A 19,349-nucleotide genomic window follows, 5' to 3' on the forward strand; every position below is an offset into this window, starting at 1 on the left:
TTCGCACAACCCAGGATTTAAATCATGAATACATAATGGGCTTGGATTTACAACATTATAAATGAAATGTGCTCTATTTGGAAGCAGCAGGCCCCCCTCCCCTTTCGACAGGTTGTATGTGAGACTTTAAATTATCAAACTGAAAAAAAATTATAAATTGTTATTGATCCCTTTACCCCTGGTCCTAAAGTGTATATTTATTTTCTCACTCTTCTTATATTTATTGTTTGTTTACTTGCACTGCTGTAACTGGAGCCTTGTCGTCTCGTCTCTCTATATACTGGACTGTATGTAGCGGAGATGACAATAAAGTTTACTTTGACTTCAGCAGCAGGCGCACCGAGGGCTCTGGCGCTCACTTTTCGCATACAGAATTTCGAAAAAACATCGGTGCAAATTATAAGTCTGTATCATAATGTCTGGTGTTTTCGTGTTTGTTGGTTTGTTTTTATTTTGCGGGTAGGTTATTAGATGCTGCTCCAGCCAGCCAGAGAATCCCCCGCCGCCCCGCCCTCTCCTCCCTGTGCCGCAAGCAGTAGGCGCACCTGGCAAACGAAGGGCGTCCTTACTCCCAGCAAATGGGCGATAGAAAGCCGATCGGTGCCTATGCCATTCCCAATATGCGCTGGCTAACGTTGGGGCAGCATGAGTACGAGCAAAAAATTTTTTTTTGCCGATACCCGGGATGCCGCCCCCACCACGATGCCGCACCGGGCAACCACCTGTGTCGCCCGTATCAAAAACCGCTACTGGAGGGGAGGGCGGTGCAGCATCCTGTTCTGGTCTGCTGGAGTATGGTGGCTGCAGAAACCATTACAGAGTCTTTGACCTGAGCACTTTCCTCTTCAGTCTGAGGATGCGGCGTGATGCCATGTTGTCAGTTGATGAGATGTCAACAGTTAGGAACATGATTCAGTGTGGAGATGCAGTTTTTTTGCAGGGTTTATGAGAAATCATTGGATTTAGTTTTTATTTACATTTGCTCAGCATGCTGTCTTTGAAACAGTGTTTTTAATTCCAGATTTTTTCTGCAGGTGTGGGGCCTCAGAGCTGCACACACCTGACATCAGCTGTAACTTGTCAGGTAGATCTCCATCCTCAGCTCAGTATTACCTGTGTAAAGGTGTGTCAGTGAACTTCAGCGCACAAACCTGGACACAACCACAGTCAAAGTGTGTGTGTGTGAATCAGAGGAACACTGAAGCTGTTCATTCTGCTGCTTCATGTCTGAATCATGCCAACCCCAAATCATAGAAAAAAACAGTGATGTCAGAGTGAAATGTGCAGCACTCAGTTAGATGGTAGGGTCAGGATTCTGCTCTGCTCCGCATGTGATGGCCACACACCTTTTCCAGCTACTGCACATCAGGATTCCCAGTAGTATCATTTAAGCTGGGGTCAGCCATTTTAATATCTGATTTCAACCTTTATCAACATTAACAAACAGTAATTGTTGAACCTCTGGATGATGTGCTTCTGTTGGCTTCATCGGGTGATGGCCTCCAGCTTGCCTTGGAACGGTTCGCAGTCGAGTGTGAAGCGGGGGGGAATGAGAATCAGCACCTCCAAATCTGAGGCCATGGTCCTCAGCCGGAAAAGGGTGGAGTGCCCCCTTCGGGTCAGGGACGAGTTCCTGCCCCAAGTGGAGGAGTTTAAGTATCCCAGGGTCTTGTTCACGAGTGATGGGAGAAGGGAGCGGGAGATCGACAGACGGATTGGTGCTGCAGCTGCAGTGATGCGGACGCTGCCCCGGTCTGTTGTGGTGAAGAGAGAGCTGAGCGTAAAAACAAAGCTCTCAGTTTACCAGTTGACCTACGTCCCTATCCTCACCTATTTTCATGAGCTGTGGGTAGTTACCGAAAGAACGAGATCCCGGACACAAGCGGCAGAAATGGGCTTCCTCCGAAGGGTGGCTGGCCTCTCCCCTAGAGATAGGGTGGGAAGTTCAGCCATCCGGGAGGGGCTCGGAGTAGAGCCGCTGCTGCTCCTCCGCATTCAAGAGATAGTTGAGATGGTTCAGGCATCTGACAAGGATGCCTCCTGGGTGAGGTGTTCCGGGGATGTCCCACCAGGAGGAGGCCCGGGGGCAGACACACTGGAGAGATTATATCTAACGGCTGGCCTGGGAACGCCTTGGTGTTCCCCCGGAGAAGTTGGAGGAGGTGGCTGAGGAGAGGGAGGTCTGGGCTTCTCTGCTTGCGCTGCTGCCCCTGTGACCCTTCCCCGGATAAGCGGAAGAAGATAGATGGATGGATGGATGGATAATCGTTGAACTTGCGGTTCTTGATGGAGAACTCTGCACATGCTTAGTGCGACTCTCTCTGCCTGAGGGAAAGGATGCCAGCCTGAGGAGGCATGGAGATTGTCTTGCTGACTGCAGAGTTAATGTTTAGGTTAAAAATGAAATCCTCCTCCTTTTCAGCTTCAGGCTGGTCCCCCTGGGGGTTCGCATGGAAGGAGGAAAACATCGGCACATCCTCATCCAACCAGAGGATGGGATTACTCGAACTAATGGCACCTGTATGTATACCAGCAGGACTGTCAGTGTTCAACTTAAATAACCTGCATGACTCATCAAGTGCCTGTATTTTAAACTATATGGTAATCATTAACAGTAATCAATTTTTCTGTTCGATCATCTGGCGTCACTAGTTATCGATTGATTATAGATCAGTTTTTTGTGTAAAGCTGTACAAACTCATAATAATTTATACCTGTGACGGATCTGTTGCTGCTCAGGTGGGCAGTGTTGCTGTTTGTCACATGCCTGTTATAAACTTTGAAGGTAAAAAAAAAAAAAAGGAACAAACTGAGGCTTTTGTTTTGAAAACCCGGAAGCGGAAGTTGTTGGCCGGATCCGCTCCCGGTGAAGTCCACGTCAGTCCTCAGAGCACACCTGAGGGGTCCGGACCGAACCGAACTAAAGTCATACCCGTTAACTCTCCTGCGCATCATGGCGGACGAGGCCACGCGCAAGGCCGTTTCGCAGATCCCGCTGCTGAAGACGCACGCGGGGCCGCGAGACCGCGCGCTGTGGCCGCAGCGGCTGAAGGAGGAGTACCAGGCGCTGATCCGCTTCGTGGAGCAGAACAAGGCGGCCGACAACGACTGGTTCCGCCTCGAATCCAACGCTGACGGCACGCGCTGGACTGGCACGTGCTGGTACATCCACGAGCTGCTGCGCTACGAGTTCCGGCTAGAGTTCGATATCCCTGTGACGTACCCGGACACCGCACCTGAGGTGGCAGTTCCGGAGCTGGACGGGAAGACCGCCAAAATGTACCGCGGCGGGAAAATCTGCCTCACCGAACACTTTGCGCCGCTCTGGGCCCGGAACGCGCCGCGGTTCGGGCTCGCGCACCTCATGGCGCTCGGACTCGGACCGTGGCTCGCCGTGGAGATTCCGGACCTTATCAGCAAGGGCATCGTAGTCCACAAGGAGGGGCAGACCGAACCGGCGGCGGAGTGACATCAGACGGAAAGCCGGACCGGACCGGAAGCAGGGCTGAAAGACTGAAACTAGGAGAGTAAAAACTGTGTTAAAATGAATGGAGTCTGGTTTGGAAATGACGTTGACTCTGTTAGTCATCACTGATCTGTAACTGACGCTGTTCAAGTAAAAATGGGCACAGAGAGAATTGAGTCTGATTGGGAGATCGCACTGGCATCTGGCTATTATTTTTCAGTAGTAAGACTAAATGAGTAAAGCTCATGAGAATATGAATGGAGTCTGGTGGCGAGATGACCCACAGATTGGTAATAATAAAAGGTAGAAATGTGTTGATATAATAAATTGAGATTTACCGTAAAATAACTTCAGCCCACTGAAAGATAGTGGGGAAAAATCAATGGAACCTGGTGGAGAGGTGGCCCCTCGTAACAAATTTATGATGTTGATATTTTTATTGCGCCACAAGAAATGATAAAAATGGTGCTAAAATGAATGGCTTCTGGCTTTTTTTGCTCAGTAAAGAAGTAAAAAGTGAGAAGATGAATTTAGTCGTGGAGAGTTGATCTAGATTATTTAACATAACTGTCAAAGCCTGGAGGCAAAAGTATTATTGATCTAATAAAATAATGTTAATTTTTTTTTTTTGCATCACAAGGAAGAGTATAAACGGTGGGACTTTGAATGGAGTCTGATGGGGAGAAGACACCTAATGATCAGACTGCAGACATTCTGTTAGTTTGATCACGAGTAAAAACACGTAATATATGAATGAAGTCTGGTAGTCTGGATGTAAACAGTGACACACCAATCTGTCCCTAAACAATAAATAATATTTAGATTTCCTGCTGGTTGTATTGTTTGCAAAATATTTACAAATGTTTGCAGCTGTGTACGATGTCAAATTTAAATCACTAGGACATTTGTTTAATGGGCCATATAAATAGGGATGTTACTGATTTCATCACATCCTGTTACAGTAAGTCACGTTCTAAACAAAAGGAGACACAATTTAAACAAAACTTTTATTAGTTTGTTTCAACAACAGAATCGTGTGTGTGTGTGTGTGTGGTCCCGATCAGCTGACTGATGGCTGATAATAAAATATCAGTCAGTACACCTGGATAAGCTCTGCCCACTCTGCCACAGGCCACACCCCGTTCGCTTGCACATTGCTTGGTGATGATTTCCAGTCCCAGACCCTCAGTGGGATGTTCCAGGAGGCGCCATAGTTTGCTGTCACGTAGTCAAGCGTCTCACATGGAACACGCACTTTCAGCTCAAGAAGCTCCGCCCAGCACAGCGAGAAGCGTGGAAAGATGTACCTGGAGATAAGAAGAAAAAAAAATTTTAACCTGCGGCAGGGTTGACAAAGTGACCTGACAGATGGTAATGACTTTACGTAGCAATAAACGACATGACGATTACGCCGTCTGTACAAATATTTAAGGTGAAAGGATTTTACTTGAACTTCCTGCCACTCTTTGCCTGCGTCCCGCCATTCCACATGATATCACCGTTGTCGTAGAAGAAAAAAATGTCCAGCTTCACATCTTCAATCAGAAATGACAGCTCCAGACTGTCCTCCACCTTTTACAATAAAACACCCGCTTTCAGAATAAAAGACAGAAAACTAAACTTCACAATAAAATGATTTCAGAATAAAGGAGGTAACTATGGGTGCATTCCAAAAGTCCATGTTTCTGTGAAAGTTTCCTCACTAAGAGACATGACTCCAAACACTAGCATCCTCTACGAAAGGAGAGGAGAAAATGTGTCCTATAATTCACTGCAAACAACCATCCAACCATTTATGAAAACACTGACATAATCGAAGTGGGTGGGATCGATTTTGATGTTCCTTCTAACTGCATTTTCCATTTTATCCATAACCTGTGGATATATTTATAGTTTTTATCAGCAGCTGTTAAATTCACAGCTAAACTCTGAACATCAAGCTGCTGGAATATAAATTTGATGTTGTTGCTGCATGAAGAAAGTAGAACAGTGAGTTCAAGATTATGATTTATAATAAATGATCAAAGAGTGTTTAAGGCTCTGTATGATCACTGTTGTATTACAGTCTTTAGGATTCATGTTTACTTCAGGTCAACTGGGATCGGTTACGATGGAGGGAATTTTACAGAAATCCTTAACAGGCTGGAGGAAACAAAATAAATATACAGAGGGTAAAATAAGTAATTTAAGTAAGTTCAAAGTAAATATATTTCTGAAGGTGCGATTGATATTAAATTCTCACCAGATGTGAGTGATAACCCATCCAATCCACACATGCAAAGGAATCAAACCATAGATGTCCATAAATATGTGTAATAATGATAAATGACACAGAGAAAATAAATGAAGACACTCACTGAAATTGGATTAATACTTTATACAAAGCCTTTGTTGGTGATCACAGCTTCATATTCAGCTTCTCCTGTATGGAGAAACTAGTCGCAGCATTGCTCGGGTGTGATTTTGGTCCATTCTTCCACACAAACAGTCTTCAAACCCTGAAGGTTCCGTGGGTCCCGTCTATGAACTTTGACCTTGAGTTCTTTTCAGTTGGTTGAGGTCAGCTGATCCAGCAGCTTTATTTCCTATCTCTGACACCAGCTGAGAGTTTTCTTTCGTCTCGTTTCATCTTCATCATCCTGGTAGATGGCAGCAGATTTTTATCAGGAATTTCTCTGTACATTTTTCCATTCATCCTTCCTTCAGTTATATGAAGTCTGTCAGTGCTGTATGCTGAAAAGGAGCCCCACACCACGATGTTCCCAACTCCAAACATCTATATTAGTGTTCTGGGGGTGATATATAGTTCCCTTTGACCTCCAAACGTACGATGATGTTAAAACGCATTATGGCATCCAAAGAGTTTAATTTTGGACTCATCTGACCAGACATAAGATAGACTTTATTAGTCCCACAGATGGAAAATTCATTGTTACAGCAGAAAAGCAGATAGGCCAGGAATAAATAAAGAGATTTAGATTATTTAGATAAAAATATCAAATCAAGTCAAGTGGCTTTACTGTCATTTCAAGCATGTGCAGTGGTACAGTACACAGTGACGCGAGACAGCGTTCCTCCAAGATCATGGTGCCACATGATCTTGGAGTAAAATCAAACCAGGACTACATAAAGTGCAAGTGTGAAAAACTGCAAAAAACAGTGCAACACCAGACAGAACAGAATGATACAGATACAAGACAGTGCAATAGACAGTGGGTTGTGCAAAAAGACTGAGCACTGTGCAAAAAAGCAAAAGCAACAACCTATGCATGTAATTGATGTATGAAGGTGTGTGAGGTGTGTCTGCATATGCCATTGTGCAGGTAATGTAGTGACGTGTGTGAAGGTATGTGTGTGTCAGTCCAGTCACTGAGTGTAATGGAGGTAGTTATGGAGCTGGTGATGAGGGACCAGGAGAGGGTCTCCGCCAGGTGAACACTAAGGAATTTGGTGCTCTTGACAACCTCCAGAGAGGATTCATTGATGTTAAGTGGACAGTGATCTCACCATGCTCTCCTGAAGTCGACAATTATCTCTTTTGTTTTGTCCACGTTCAGAGACAGGTTGTTGACTCTGCAACAGTCCGTTAGCTTCTGCACCTCCTCTCTGTATGCTGACTCATTGCTTTTGCTGATGAGACCCACCACAGTCCTGTCATCAGCGAAACTGACGATTTGGTTTGAACTGTGCATTGCTGTACAGTCGTGAGTCAGCAAAGTGAACAGCAGTGGGATGAGCACACAGCCCCGAGGGGCTCTAGTGCTCATTGTGGTGGTGATGGAGATGCAGTTACTGATCTGGACTGTCTGAGGCCTCTCCATGAGAAAGTCCAGGATCCAGTGGCAGAACGAAGTGTTCAGGTCCAGCAGGCTCAGTTTTCCAGTCAGGTGTTGAGGAATGATTGTGTTGAATGCTGAAGTGAAATCTATGAACAGCATTCATACATACATGCCCTTATTGTCCAGGTGAGTGAGAGCCAGATGTAGGGTGGTGGCGATGGCATCATCTGTTGACCGGTTGGGGCGATAAGTGAACTGGAGTGGGTCCAGCAGTGAGCTCACTTGCAGCTGAAGATGAGCAAGGTCTAGCCTCTCCAGGATCTTTGTCAGATGTGATGTCAGAGCCACCGGCCTATAGCTGTTGAAGTCCTTTGGCTGTGGCCTCTTGGAAACTGACACCACACAAGATGTTTTCCACAGCTGTGGCATTCTACCAAGCTTCAGGCTCAGGCTAAAGATGTATTGAGTTATCCTGCATTGGACTTGAGAAGCAGTCTGCCGAGCTGATGCCATCTGGACCAAGCTTCAAGATGGAGTCAGCAATGGAGTCTTCCATGTTGAGCGTTTATATGCGCCACAGCGTATTAGTGCATTACTTATCGTTTTCTTTGAAACAATCATACCTGCTGATTCAGGTCTTTCTGTAGCTCTGCACAGGAGCCCCTTGGCTCTTGAACAACTCTTCTGATTCTGATTTTTTTTTTTTCACTCCCCTGTCTGAAATCTTGCAGGGAGCACCTGGTCGCGGCCGGTTTATGGTGAAATTATGTTCTTTCCATTTCCGGACATTGGGCCCAACAGTACTCAATGGAACTGTTATTTTTAGAAATTCATCAGTATGTTTTTGCAACAATAAGGTTATGATGGTCTTGGGAGACCTCACTGGTTTTACCCGTCATGAGATGTTTCTGTGTGACAACTTGATAATTGGGCACCTTTTATTAGCCATCATTCAGGACTGATTGAGCTGATATTAATTTGCACTAAGTGGCAGGATTGACTTATAATCACTGATAGATTTTAGCTGCTGTCTTGAATCTCCCTGCCTTTTTACACATCCCTCTCTTCACATGTTCAATACTTTTCCCTGTGTCACTTCTCGTTTTTACACATAATTTATGGACGTCTATGTTTCCATGTGTGGCTTGGATGGGTTATTACTGACATCTGGTGAGAATTTCAGAAGACAAACATTATTTACCGTTATATTATGAGAAGTCCCAGTTGTGACAGGTGTATGTATAAGTGCATCACTTGGTAGCTTTAACAGCATAGTGCACTTTTATCTGTTACAGATTCAGCAGAGAGAAGTCACTCGCTGTGTGAACACTGCTGAGAAAGAGCAGCCAAGTTCAGGTCATTTCTGCCGTTTCATGGAAGCATTTACCAAGGAGCAATAAGTGGGCTCGCCTCTAAACACTCAGCATGAAGAAGTTAGTGAATCTGTTCCTCCTTCTTTAAAATTCCAGCCTTTCTAATGAAAAATGAATGATTTTCTCAATGTTTACATTACCCCCATAAAACAACAGAACATGTTGTGGAGAAGTAACGCATGCTTTGTAGTCCATCTTTTACACATTGTCAATATAGCGGACATGCGTCATCACAACGTTAAGAAATGAGTGTGAGCTCGTTCAAATCCTCAGCACACCACTTTTCTCTTTTTCTAAGTCCTCAGTAATTCTCCTACCCACTTTTCCTTGAGATCGATGAAAAGAGGTTAGGAACAGGAGATAGTAGGTACTTTTTGGAACACACCCTAAACTTCACAATAAGACAGGTTGTAAGAATAAAAGACAGATTTTGCAGTAGATGTTTGAAGCTGGTGACTGAAGATGAAGCATGAAAAAGTTTTTGGTGTTAGAAGTAGAATAAAGAAGAAGAAACTCAGACAGTAAAAGATAAAAATAAAGATTTTGGACCTTTCCAAACTTGTGTTTCAGCGTCAGGCCGGCGTCTGTGAATGCTGCGATGATGTCAGGCCTGTAGTCAGCGATGAAGATGCCAATGTCGACGTCACGGCTGTATGAGATGATGCTGCACTGCCTGAACCAGCCTGGAGAAGGTGACACAGACAGACAGGTGTGAGGACGGGATTACCTGCACACACTGAATCAATTAGTCTTTTTGACTGAGGTGCAACTTCCTCAGATGTGATTTACCTGGATGTTTAAACCACAGATAATAAGGCATGTGACCCTGATTACAGGTGATGTCAGCACAAACTATGGATGTCATACAGCAGTTTGACCTCTGTGTGACCCTATAGTAGCACACCTGAGTGAATCACTGGTTACATGCTCCTCCACAGGAGTTTTAACAGGAACAGGTAGACAACCTACAGTCAGAGGTTCTGACGTTGAAGCAGGAAGTCATCAGCATACCTGACACACCTGTTGTAAAAGTTATAAGTGACAGTGACCTCTGTGTTTCACTTCCTGTCTCCGAGGCGGTAACCTGCTCTATTTTAGTCCAGTCATGCGAGTCTCACTCTTGCTTAGTGCTCCGACAGGCGCTGCATACACCTGTGTAAGTTTCACAATAAAAAACGCCAAAAGAACTTGAGAGATTTCAGCGGTTTACCCAGGGTCACCATGGCGAGGTCGCTGCATGTCTAATCTGTGGTGGACACACTTCCTGATGTAGCCCTCGAGGGATTCTTGTTTCCCAGAATCAAACACAAATATGACTGATAACAGGAAATCAGGAAATCAACCAGTGCCAAAATAAAAGCCTGCTTAAAAAAACAACAAAAAAGCAGAGAGAGATTATGGCAAACCATCGACTCAGGAGGGGAAGGCGGTGCTGTACCTGCACTGACTATAGTGTGGGTGGAGCGCTGCTGACTTCGACTGAGAATATTGTCGGGCAGTGGAAAGGAATACTTCGAGGACCTCCTTAATCCCACTGAGCTGCATCAGGCATAGCAGCATGCAGTTATTCTACATTGTGACGATGTAATTTTGATCATGTCAAAGTGAAAGAGGCCATACAGTCCTTATACGACCGTTGCAGAAGCCTGGCCCGCATAGCAGGCAAGAAGTCGGACTTGTTCCTGGTGGGTGATGGGCTCCGCCAGGGCTGCCCTTTGTCACCGATTCTGTTCATAACAGGATTTCTAGGCATAGCAAAGGGGCGGAAGGCTTTCGCTTGGGTGGTCTCAGGATCTCATCTCTGCTTTTTGCAGATGATGTGGTCCTGTTGGATTCATCGGGTGATGGCCTCCAGCACGCCTTGGAACGGTTCACAGCCGAGTGTGAAGTGGTGGGAATGAGATTCAGCACCTCCAAATCTGAGGCTACGGTCCTCAACTGGAAAAGGGTGGAGTGCCCACTCCGGGTCAGGGACGAGTTCCTGCCCCAAGTGGAGGAGTTTAAGTATTTCGGGTCTTCTTCACGAGTGACGGGAGAAGGGAGCGGGAGATCGACAGACGGATTGGTGCTGCGGCCGCAGTGATGTGGACGCTGTACCGGTCTGTTGTGGTGAAGAGAGAGCTCAGTGTAAAAGTGAAGCTCTCAATTTATGAGATTGATCTGCGTCCCTACCATCACCTATGGTCACAAGCTGTGGGTAGTTACCGAAAGAACGAGATCCCGGACACAAGCGGCAGAAATGGGCTTCCTCCGAAGGGTGGCTGGCCTCTCCCCTAGAGATAGGGTGGGAAGTTCAGCCATCCGGGAGGGGCTCGGAGTAGAGCCGCTGCTGCTCCTCCGCATTCAAGAGATAGTTGAGATGGTTCAGGCATCTGACAAGGATGCCTCCTGGGTGAGGTGTTCCGGGGATGTCCCACCAGGAGGAGGCCCGGGGGCAGACACACTGGAGAGATTATATCTAACGGCTGGCCTGGGAACGCCTTGGTGTTCCCCCGGAGAAGTTGGAGGAGGTGGCTGAGGAGAGGGAGGTCTGGGCTTCTCTGTTTGCGCTGCTGCCCCTGCGACTTGGCCCCGAATAAGCAGAAGAAGATGGATGGATGGATGAAAGTTTGCTGAAACTGTACAAATGAGTCAGGAGGTAGAGTTACCCAGGCAGGTACCGCTGCTGAGCCAGAACGGAACGTCAAGGCGAGTGAGCGTTCGAGCCGTCAAATGAAGCAACGCCTTTGCTTTTCTCCGGAAATCCACCGCCGCTGCAGACGAGTCGTCAGGGTAGAGCTGCAGAGAAGTAGTCGCATGACGAGAAAAAGGAAGTTTTAAAAAAAGATTTGTTTATAATATTTTTCATTTCCTCTTTCTCCCCTCTTTTTACAATAAAAAGAAGCTTTCATTCTGACCTGCAGGAAATTGCGAGCATCACGGTAACGGCACTCTAGGAAGCGGGCGTGTTTCTGCTGGGCCAGAAAATGGGAAATGTTTCGCGGGACTCGAACGTCCAGGCCATCAAGGACGGTCAGGATGAGCTGCGGCCTGCAGAGGACGTCACATTACAGGAAGTTCATTAGTGCGGTTTTTTTGTCTCATTTACACACATAACGTAGTCATGTGATGTCAGCACCTGTCATAGGCTCCAGCGTAGCGCCCATAGTCGAGCACTTTGAAGGCAGCAAAGCTTCGGTCTGCGTCCCCTTTGAGGCGCAGCGCTCCATGCCACAGGTAATTCCCGCTGCGCTCATACAGGAAGACCACCTGCAAGGAGCACAGGTCACATCGTCAGCTGTTTTGTCACCTGAATCAGATCGTCACGACATCTGGCAACATCCACCTGAATGACATGATTGTGGAGGCGGAACAAGAAGTGCAGGGGAATGTCCTCTCCTGATAGGGTGTCCAGGCTGGCGAGTCGAGGGTCCACTCCCCGCAGCTCCATCACCTCAAAGCCTTTCTGCTCAGCTGCCAATAGGAAGCCGGGCTGACAGACAAACAAACAATTACAGTTTTAAAAACTTTATTTAAACTCAAGTTCTGCATTTTCTCACGCTCTGAAGACAACAAACAAGTCACTCACATCATACTTCCATTGGTTGGCCTGCAGAGCGAATGACGTGACGGCTCGGCCTGTGCACAGAAAGCTGCAGTGCGGTTCGCGCACCAGCCGGTCACGCTGCCGCAAAGCATCCTGGGAGAGCAGTGCCAGCACGGCGGTGTCAGTGAGGAACAGTGGCAGCTTGAAGTGCTGCACTAACGCTAGAAACTTCTTCACCACCTGCTGCAGGGAGGAACAAAGCAACTGTTACCGTGGTAACCATGGTCAGGTCAGGAAGGAGGAGTTAAAACATTTAACAATTAAGTATAAAACAAGCTAATTTTATGAGCCACAATACAAGTTTACACATTGTACAAATTTCATGACTCACGTCTACATCTTGTGTAAGAGAAGCGAGATGTAAGATGTAAGATTTGTTTTAAATGTATTTGAAAAGTTCTTCACCTTTATTTAAGAGAGGAACGTCATGTGCAAGTGGAAAGACATAGAGAGCTGCATCAGGCATAGCAGCATGCAGTTTTTCTACCTTGTGATGATGTAATTTTGATCATTTCAAAGTGAAAGTTTAAATCTGAATTGCTAACAATTGATGTTAAGCTAACAGCAGCTAGCATCAGATCTGACTTACCCATTGGACTTGGCTAGCGGTCAGGTGGCCTGGAGTCAGGTGACCTGCTGGGCGGAAGATGTGAGAGCCAGGCTGCTGCAGGAGAATAGAAGAAAACAGGGTCACCACAACGGTCATGCTCCCGCATGACTTACCTTCAGAGGCTGACGCTGCCTATCTGGACCTTGGGGGTGTCGTAGCTAAAAGATCAACCTTAAGACTGTCACATGTCCTGATGGAGGGTTAAATACTCACACGTGTGACAAGGTTACTGTAATTCGAGCACATAGATGATTCAGGATCTCTTCATGAGTAATGTTCATGCACAGGTAATGTCAGCGTACAGGTGAGATGGAACACATAGGCAGCATGATTATGATGAAGATCATCTTCGCCAGAAGATGTTTCCTGATTGGCTGAATTTAACCTAAAATATTTTAACTTCACGTTCAGGTACAGATACCTGATAGCATTTACAAGGCTGTTATAACTAAAGTTAACCTTACTGCAGTGAAGGAATCTCAGGTGTGCCTCTTTCTCTCTTTACCTGCCTCTGAACACAAACCTGTACGGCAGCTTCAGGAACGACCCATTTTATGTTCATCATCTAAACTCTACCTAAGGAAGACTGTGCGCTGCTGTAGACTCCACCCCCACTGAAAAGCTGTCCTTTCACCTGTCACTTGTGCAGGTGTGTTTACCTGTGTCTGCTCTGCACAGACACAAAAACATTAAACTCATAATTATAATTTGAGACGTGGTGTGGTTCCTATAATCCTGACTTCACAAATGCAACTGAAACAGCTAGTGCACAGATTAGGATTATATTCTGAAAGGGCAGAGGGCTTTGAGCTTTAATGGTTCATTAGTGACATCACAAACCTTCAGATTAGGTCACACTGGGAGCCTCTCGCATCACACAAGCGTTTACACGGCTATGGCTCACCTTGCTGACGTACTTCCGGTAGTAGTGCAGCTGGAATAGCAGGAACACGGAGCTGCTAACGATGAGCAGCGCTAACACGGCCGTCCGGTTCACACGAAGCATCCGGAAACGGGGCCCGTCACCGCGCTTCTCATGACGCCAGAACTGAGCTCGAGGCACGAGGGAGCGGCACGAAAATACTCAGAGCACCGCGAAAATCACCAAGCCGTCTGCGGCCGCCGCCATATTTAAAAGGGCTCACTTCCTGCGCGGCCTTTCACAGTAAAAGCCCAAAACCTTTCTGCTGTGATTTTCAGAGGGAAAAAAGCTGAAATAGTCGATTCCCTGAAGGAAACATGAAGAATTAAATATGACAGCTGTGGTGTTTTAAACTGTTTTATCCACATAGCATGAAAATATGATTTTTCTTCATCAACACACTGAATATTTATCAGCATCGATTTTTAATCGTTAAATTTCAAATTCAAATTTTATTTGTCACGTACACAGTCATACACAGTACGATATGCAGTGAAATGCTTAGACAACTGCTCGTGACCTAAAAAGAAAAAGGCTATGAATAAGATAGGAAATAAATATGAAAAATTAAAAAGGGTCAATTTAACTAGGAAGGAATAAAATATAAATTAAGGTTAAAAATGAAATAACTGTACAACACAATTTAGAATGAAGGGTAAATTTAACTGGGAAAGAATAAGATAAAATATATAAATTAAAGTTGAAAATAAAATAACTGTACAACAAAATACACAATACACAGTATAGAACTATATAAGAATGTATGAAGAAAGATAAATAAATAAATATATACACAATAACAGCAGCTGTACAAGTATTAACTGGAAATGAAGAATATAGTGACCAGTGTTGTGCAATCCACATTATGTCTTGTGCAGTGCAAATATGCTTAAAGTGATTTAAGTGATTTAAGTGATGATTTAAGTCTTCCAGACACTAAACCAAGGAACAATGTACATTTCAAATTCCTTTAATTTTAAATATGTTTATATTGTCTATCCTGTAAAATAGTCAGATGTCTATTCTTATTAATGTACAGAATTCACCTGCTTGCTGCTACTACTGCACATTCACCCAGTGTATATACTATATATATAATGTTCTTCCTCTACAGACACCCCCCCCCCCCCCCCCCTATTTTTGCACATGTCGAGGAGCGTGTCAGGCTACATTTCACTGTGTGTTATACTTGTATAACTATGCATGTGACAAATAAAGAACCTTGAACCTGAAAGTGAAAACAATGTCCAGAATGTCCAGTGTGTGTGTAAGAACTGTATGTGTGGGTCAGTACTGTGGGGTGGTGTGATTGAGAGACCGTATCGCCTGCGGGAAGAAGCTCCTCCTCAGTCTCTCTGTGTTGGTCTTCAGGGAGCGGAATCGCTTTCCTGACCTCAACAGAGAGAACAGTCTGTTGTTGGGATGGCTGAGGTCCTTCACGATCTTCCTGGCCTTGGTCCAGCACCGCCTGCTGTAGATTGAGTGCAGGTCAGGGAGCTCGGAGCGGATGGTGCGCTCAGCTGACCGCACAACCCTCTGTAGAGCTCGTCTGTCCTGCATGGTGCTGTTCCCGAACCAGGTTAAGATGTTTCCCGCCAGGATGCTCTCTATGGTGCACGAGTAAAAGTTCCTGAGCACCTTGGAGGGCAGTTGGAAGTCTCTCAAGCGTCTGAGGTGGTAGAGACGCTGTCGGGCCTTTTTCACCACGGTGTTGATGTGACAGGACCATGACAGGTCCTGCGTGATGTGAACTCCGAGGTATTTGAAGCTGTCCACTCTCTCCACTGGGCACTCGTTGATGACGGGGGTCTGGTAGTTCCTCTCCTGCTTAGTGCTGAAGTCCACTATCAGCTCCTTTGTCTTACTGACGTTTAGAAGGAGGTTGTTCCTCTGGCACCAGTTCTCCAGATTCCTAATCTCCTTCAGGTAGGCCGTCTCGTTGTTATCAGAGATCAGGCCCAGCACGACGGTGTCGTCAGCAAACTTGATGATGGTGGTGGAGCTGGTAGTGGCCACACAGTCATATGTGTACAAAGAGTACAGCAGGGGGCTCAGAACACACCCCTGGGGGGCTCCAGTGCTGAGAGTGGTGGAGGCTGAGACATGTCTGCCCATCCTTACTGCCTGTGGTCTGCCAGTTAGGAAGTTGGAGATCCACTGACACATAGATGAGCTGAGTCCCAGATGCTCCAGCTTGGTGGTGAGTGTGGAGGGAATTATGGTATTAAATTTCCAAACCAAAACTACTTTCAATCAAAACTAAAATAGCTGATTGAGCCAAAAATTATCTTAAGGTACAGGATACAGACTAAAACAAGTGAACTAAAACAGAAAAATATCAGTTCTTTTAGTTTTTTCAGTCTGGTCAGACTTGTAATCACGACTAGCCTGAGCAGATGAGCTCATAAACACTGTGAGCACCATCATGTTTACAGCAAAAATAATCATGTTTACAAGCTGATACACAAAATGCTCTGGTCTCTATAGAAAATAATTGTGAGATAATTTACTCATTCACAACAACTGTACAGTGAGAGGATGATTTTATAACTCACCTGGATTAAAGTTTGCATTATTAGGGACGCGGTTAATGTTGACCTTGGTTTCTGTAGCTGATTTTTCCCTCTTTCTTAAGGACTTTCAGATCCTGTAGTGTTTTTAGGTCTCACACTTCTTCTTCTTCTGTTCAGTTTTCTCAGATTTTTAAGGACGCACTGCACACTATGCTGAGATACGCCAAGTTTCAGCTAACTGCTCTTTGTTAATCACTTTTCGGTTAAACTGCGTTTGCTTTCCCAATTTTAACAGGTTCATCTAAAGAAGTGGGAACAAATGTGTTTTTGTGGCAGGCAGGTAGTAACAAAGGGCTTAAAGATAAAACTTAAAACTGGTTCTTTGCTCAGTTGTTGGTTATGTGTCGACACAACAAGGAATCCTGGAGTCAGGAGCCGTTTTATGCTTGAATGATTTGGAGGTCAGAGTTCAGAGGGTCACCAAACCAAAACATTCCTGTTAAAATGATCAGGTACAAGGACTGAACTAAAAAATTACAAAGAAGAACTTTAACGAGCTTCAGAAAGGCATCGTTTATTTACAGGCTGTGCTTCTGACAACATGATTATGACCCAAACTGTCAAGAAATCACACCACAACTCTAAAAACATGTGAAAATTAGTGGACTCTGGTGAGGTCACTGCAGCGTTTCGATACAAACCTCAGCACGGAATCCTAGAACACCTGAGTGAGAAGGCGATGGAAAGTACACGTGCAGCGGAGGAGGGCCAACCCCCCCCCCCCCCACACACACACACACACACACACACACACACACTCAGAGTAACACACACACTCAGAGTAACACACACACACACAGAAAGAAGATGGCGGCGGCAGCGGTCGCGGCTCCTCCATAACAAAAAGGACTCAAAGTTCAAACTTGGCCCACTTTGTGTAACTCTGCTTTTCCCGCTCTGAGCGGACGATGAGCGGCCTCCGCCGCCCCTGAAGGCCCGGGTCTTTTCTCCGGGTCTCCGGGATGTTAGCGTGAGACTGCCTCCTGAAGTGGACTTTAAACCGGGACGGTAAGAGCGGCCGAGCCGTGCTAGCTCCGTGCTAACTGTTTGTTTGGACAGACTGTTTGTTTGTGGACACTCCCAGGACGTGTTGCTACCGGTCTCCGGTTTATCGGGACACCAGGGCAGAAATGCTGTTTATGTGACCGGCGGAGGGGCATCTGATCCGGACAGGTTCCGGTACTGATAGGTGAAGGAGCGGGCTCAGTTAGCCGGGTCAGCTAACGGCTAACTGCTATTGTCAGGACAAATGGCAAGTACTGTAGATATTACAGTACCGCGAGTAGTGCAGTACCGAAAAGTCCCAGAAGCACTACTGCAGTACTGCTGACAGCTCAGACTGTCACTGTACACACATAATGCAGCTCTGTGTGTACTCTAAGAACAGTAGTGCAGTTCTTTGTGTACTTTGACAACAGTACCGAATCTGTGTGTGCTCTGTGTACTGTGGCAGTAATACTGCAGTTCTGTATATATTCGTTGTGTACTCTGACTGTCATACTGCAGTTCTGGGTGTAGTTGTGTCACGTTGAGGACTGAGCAGGCAGAGGTGTTCTGATGTTTTGTGTGTATTCATAACCTGTGAAAAGCACCTGTGTCACCTGATTGAGATCAGTTGTCTTGATTAGAGGATTTTTACGGAGCATGGTGCCTCCACAAATATACTTTAAATTTTTCTCTGAGGAGCAGCTGTGATTCCAGAAAGTGGAGCCGATCGTCCTCACAGACCACGGCCACACTCAGGGACTGCACAGCTGGTTTTATGATATACCTCGTGAAGTCAGAGATCCAAGCTGATTTCTATGGAGAGATTATCTTACATCCACAAGCGTAAACTAAGATTTACAAATATGTGCCGTGATTTGTGTGTAACTTTTATGGTTGTTGGGTTTTTCTCTGTATCTATTATTGTAAGAGCTACTGTACAATATAAAGTGCCTTGAGGGGACTGTTGATGTGATATGGCGCTATAAAAATAAAATTGAAGTGAATTGAATAGAACTCACAAATGCGTGTTCCCATTCACACACGTACGAAATAATTTGACCACACGTGAAACAGTTTTCCAAATACATGTATCTAAACTAGATTAAATAGTGATTATTTACGCACAATTTATAAAGTAAGGTTTTACAAGTGAGGGGTGGTAGTGTAGTTTTAGTTTTTTGTATGCACAGAAATGTTTTGTAAAGAGAAAATTATACTATTCGTGAAGCTAAACTTAATAAATTGAGTGTGACAAGTTGTCACTGACAACTGTAACACACGCCACAGATGCCAGGTCAGGTGTGTTTGTGGCTATTACTTCATCCTGCCCACATTTTCTACAAACCCGTGGTCCCCAGAGAAGAATATACGAACAAATTACTAATACTAATAACAAAAGTGTTTCTACTCACTTAGTCATGTGATTAATGTAACCTAAAAAAGACACTTGATTATCAATATTATAAAGTTATAATTAATCTTCAAGTTTGTATTTCCTTTTTTAAAATAATTCAAGTATTTATTAGATTTTGCATTTTATAACAGCAAACACAAAAATATAACAACAAATACAAAAATACAAAAACCAAAAAAAGAAGCAAACAAACAAAGAACTGAAAAAAACAAAAGAAAAGAAAAATACACTGAGGTTTTAACATCAGTGGCATCTCGTCCAAGTCAGGTAGACATGTAGGTGCAAAAACTGTCCCATTGTTCCACTGAAGCTTCAGTCACATGATGTAACCTTCCCAGTGTCTTTTCGCAAGCAACGTTCAATCATTCTTGCTTTCCACATTTTAAGCATTGGATTATTGGGGTCCTTCCGGTTAGGGCTGAACGATTATGGAAAATAATCTAATTGCGATTTTTTGCCCCAATATTGCGATTGCGATGCGATTATTTTTTAAGGTCTTTGTCTTCTGTATTATTAAACAAAGACAAGCAATACATCATATAGTATGGCCAATACTATATTACATTAATTTTAAACTGTTCTTTCCTGGAAGACAGACCTCTGTTATGATAACATGAGGTGATGCATGAATTGATGACT

At 44.9% G+C, this 19,349-nt stretch overlaps 3 protein-coding genes across 8 annotated transcripts in view; 2 read left to right on the forward strand and 1 right to left on the reverse strand.

Annotated features, from left to right (window-relative positions):
* Positions 1-2,838: 2,838 nt before the first annotated feature.
* ufc1 (ubiquitin-fold modifier conjugating enzyme 1) lies at positions 2,839-3,940 on the forward strand. Its single transcript, XM_085283261.1, has one exon. It carries the CDS (start codon positions 2,954-2,956, stop codon positions 3,467-3,469), a length of 516 nt encoding a protein of 171 aa, XP_085139387.1. The 5' UTR covers positions 2,839-2,953; the 3' UTR covers positions 3,470-3,940.
* Positions 3,941-4,459: 519 nt separating this feature from the next.
* Positions 4,460-13,962, reverse strand: fktn (fukutin). 2 transcript variants are annotated; one of them, XM_085283260.1, is made up of 10 exons: positions 13,719-13,962; positions 12,794-12,865; positions 12,187-12,387; positions 11,944-12,090; positions 11,737-11,867; positions 11,516-11,648; positions 11,267-11,396; positions 9,168-9,301; positions 4,914-5,038; positions 4,460-4,773 (listed from the first exon to the last, which is right to left on the reverse strand). In XM_085283260.1, the coding sequence occupies exons 1-10, from the start codon at positions 13,818-13,820 to the stop codon at positions 4,560-4,562; spliced, it is 1,389 nt and encodes a 462-aa protein (XP_085139386.1). In that variant the 5' UTR covers positions 13,821-13,962; the 3' UTR covers positions 4,460-4,559. The 2 variants fall into 2 exon arrangements, with proteins under 2 accessions (XP_085139386.1, XP_085139385.1); XM_085283259.1 differs by having other exon boundaries at positions 12,794-12,868.
* A 3,125-nt stretch (positions 13,963-17,087) lies between these two features.
* The window catches only part of apc (APC regulator of WNT signaling pathway), a 31,078-nt gene continuing 28,816 nt past the window's right edge, over positions 17,088-19,349 (forward strand). For all 5 annotated transcript variants that reach the window (XM_085283262.1, XM_085283264.1, XM_085283265.1 and 2 more), the window contains exon 1: positions 17,088-17,317. The gene's annotated coding sequence lies outside the window, so the exon portion shown is untranslated. The remainder of the gene's footprint in view (positions 17,318-19,349) is intronic.

The sequence above is a fragment of the Mchenga conophoros genome, linkage group LG7 (assembly GCF_057382185.1).
Source record: "Mchenga conophoros isolate Kocher_MC1m ecotype Shallow Benthic linkage group LG7, M_conophoros_male_GT1.1, whole genome shotgun sequence".
Taxonomy (NCBI): Eukaryota; Metazoa; Chordata; class Actinopteri; order Cichliformes; family Cichlidae; genus Mchenga; species Mchenga conophoros.

Bases quoted from the DNA above. Each gene is read 5' to 3' on its own strand.
- ufc1 (XM_085283261.1), top strand. From the start codon at position 2,954: ATGGCGGACGAGGCCACGCGCAAGGCCGTTTCGCAGATCCCGCTGCTG.
- fktn (XM_085283259.1), bottom strand. From the start codon at position 13,820: ATGCTTCGTGTGAACCGGACGGCCGTGTTAGCGCTGCTCATCGTTAGC. The intron at 12,388-12,793 runs GTAAGTCAGATC...TCCTCCCTGCAG, and splicing joins CCGCTAGCCAAGTCCAATGG to CAGGTGGTGAAGAAGTTTCT. The intron at 11,397-11,515 runs GTCAGAATGAAA...ACTTCTCTGCAG, and splicing joins ATGCTCGCAATTTCCTGCAG to CTCTACCCTGACGACTCGTC.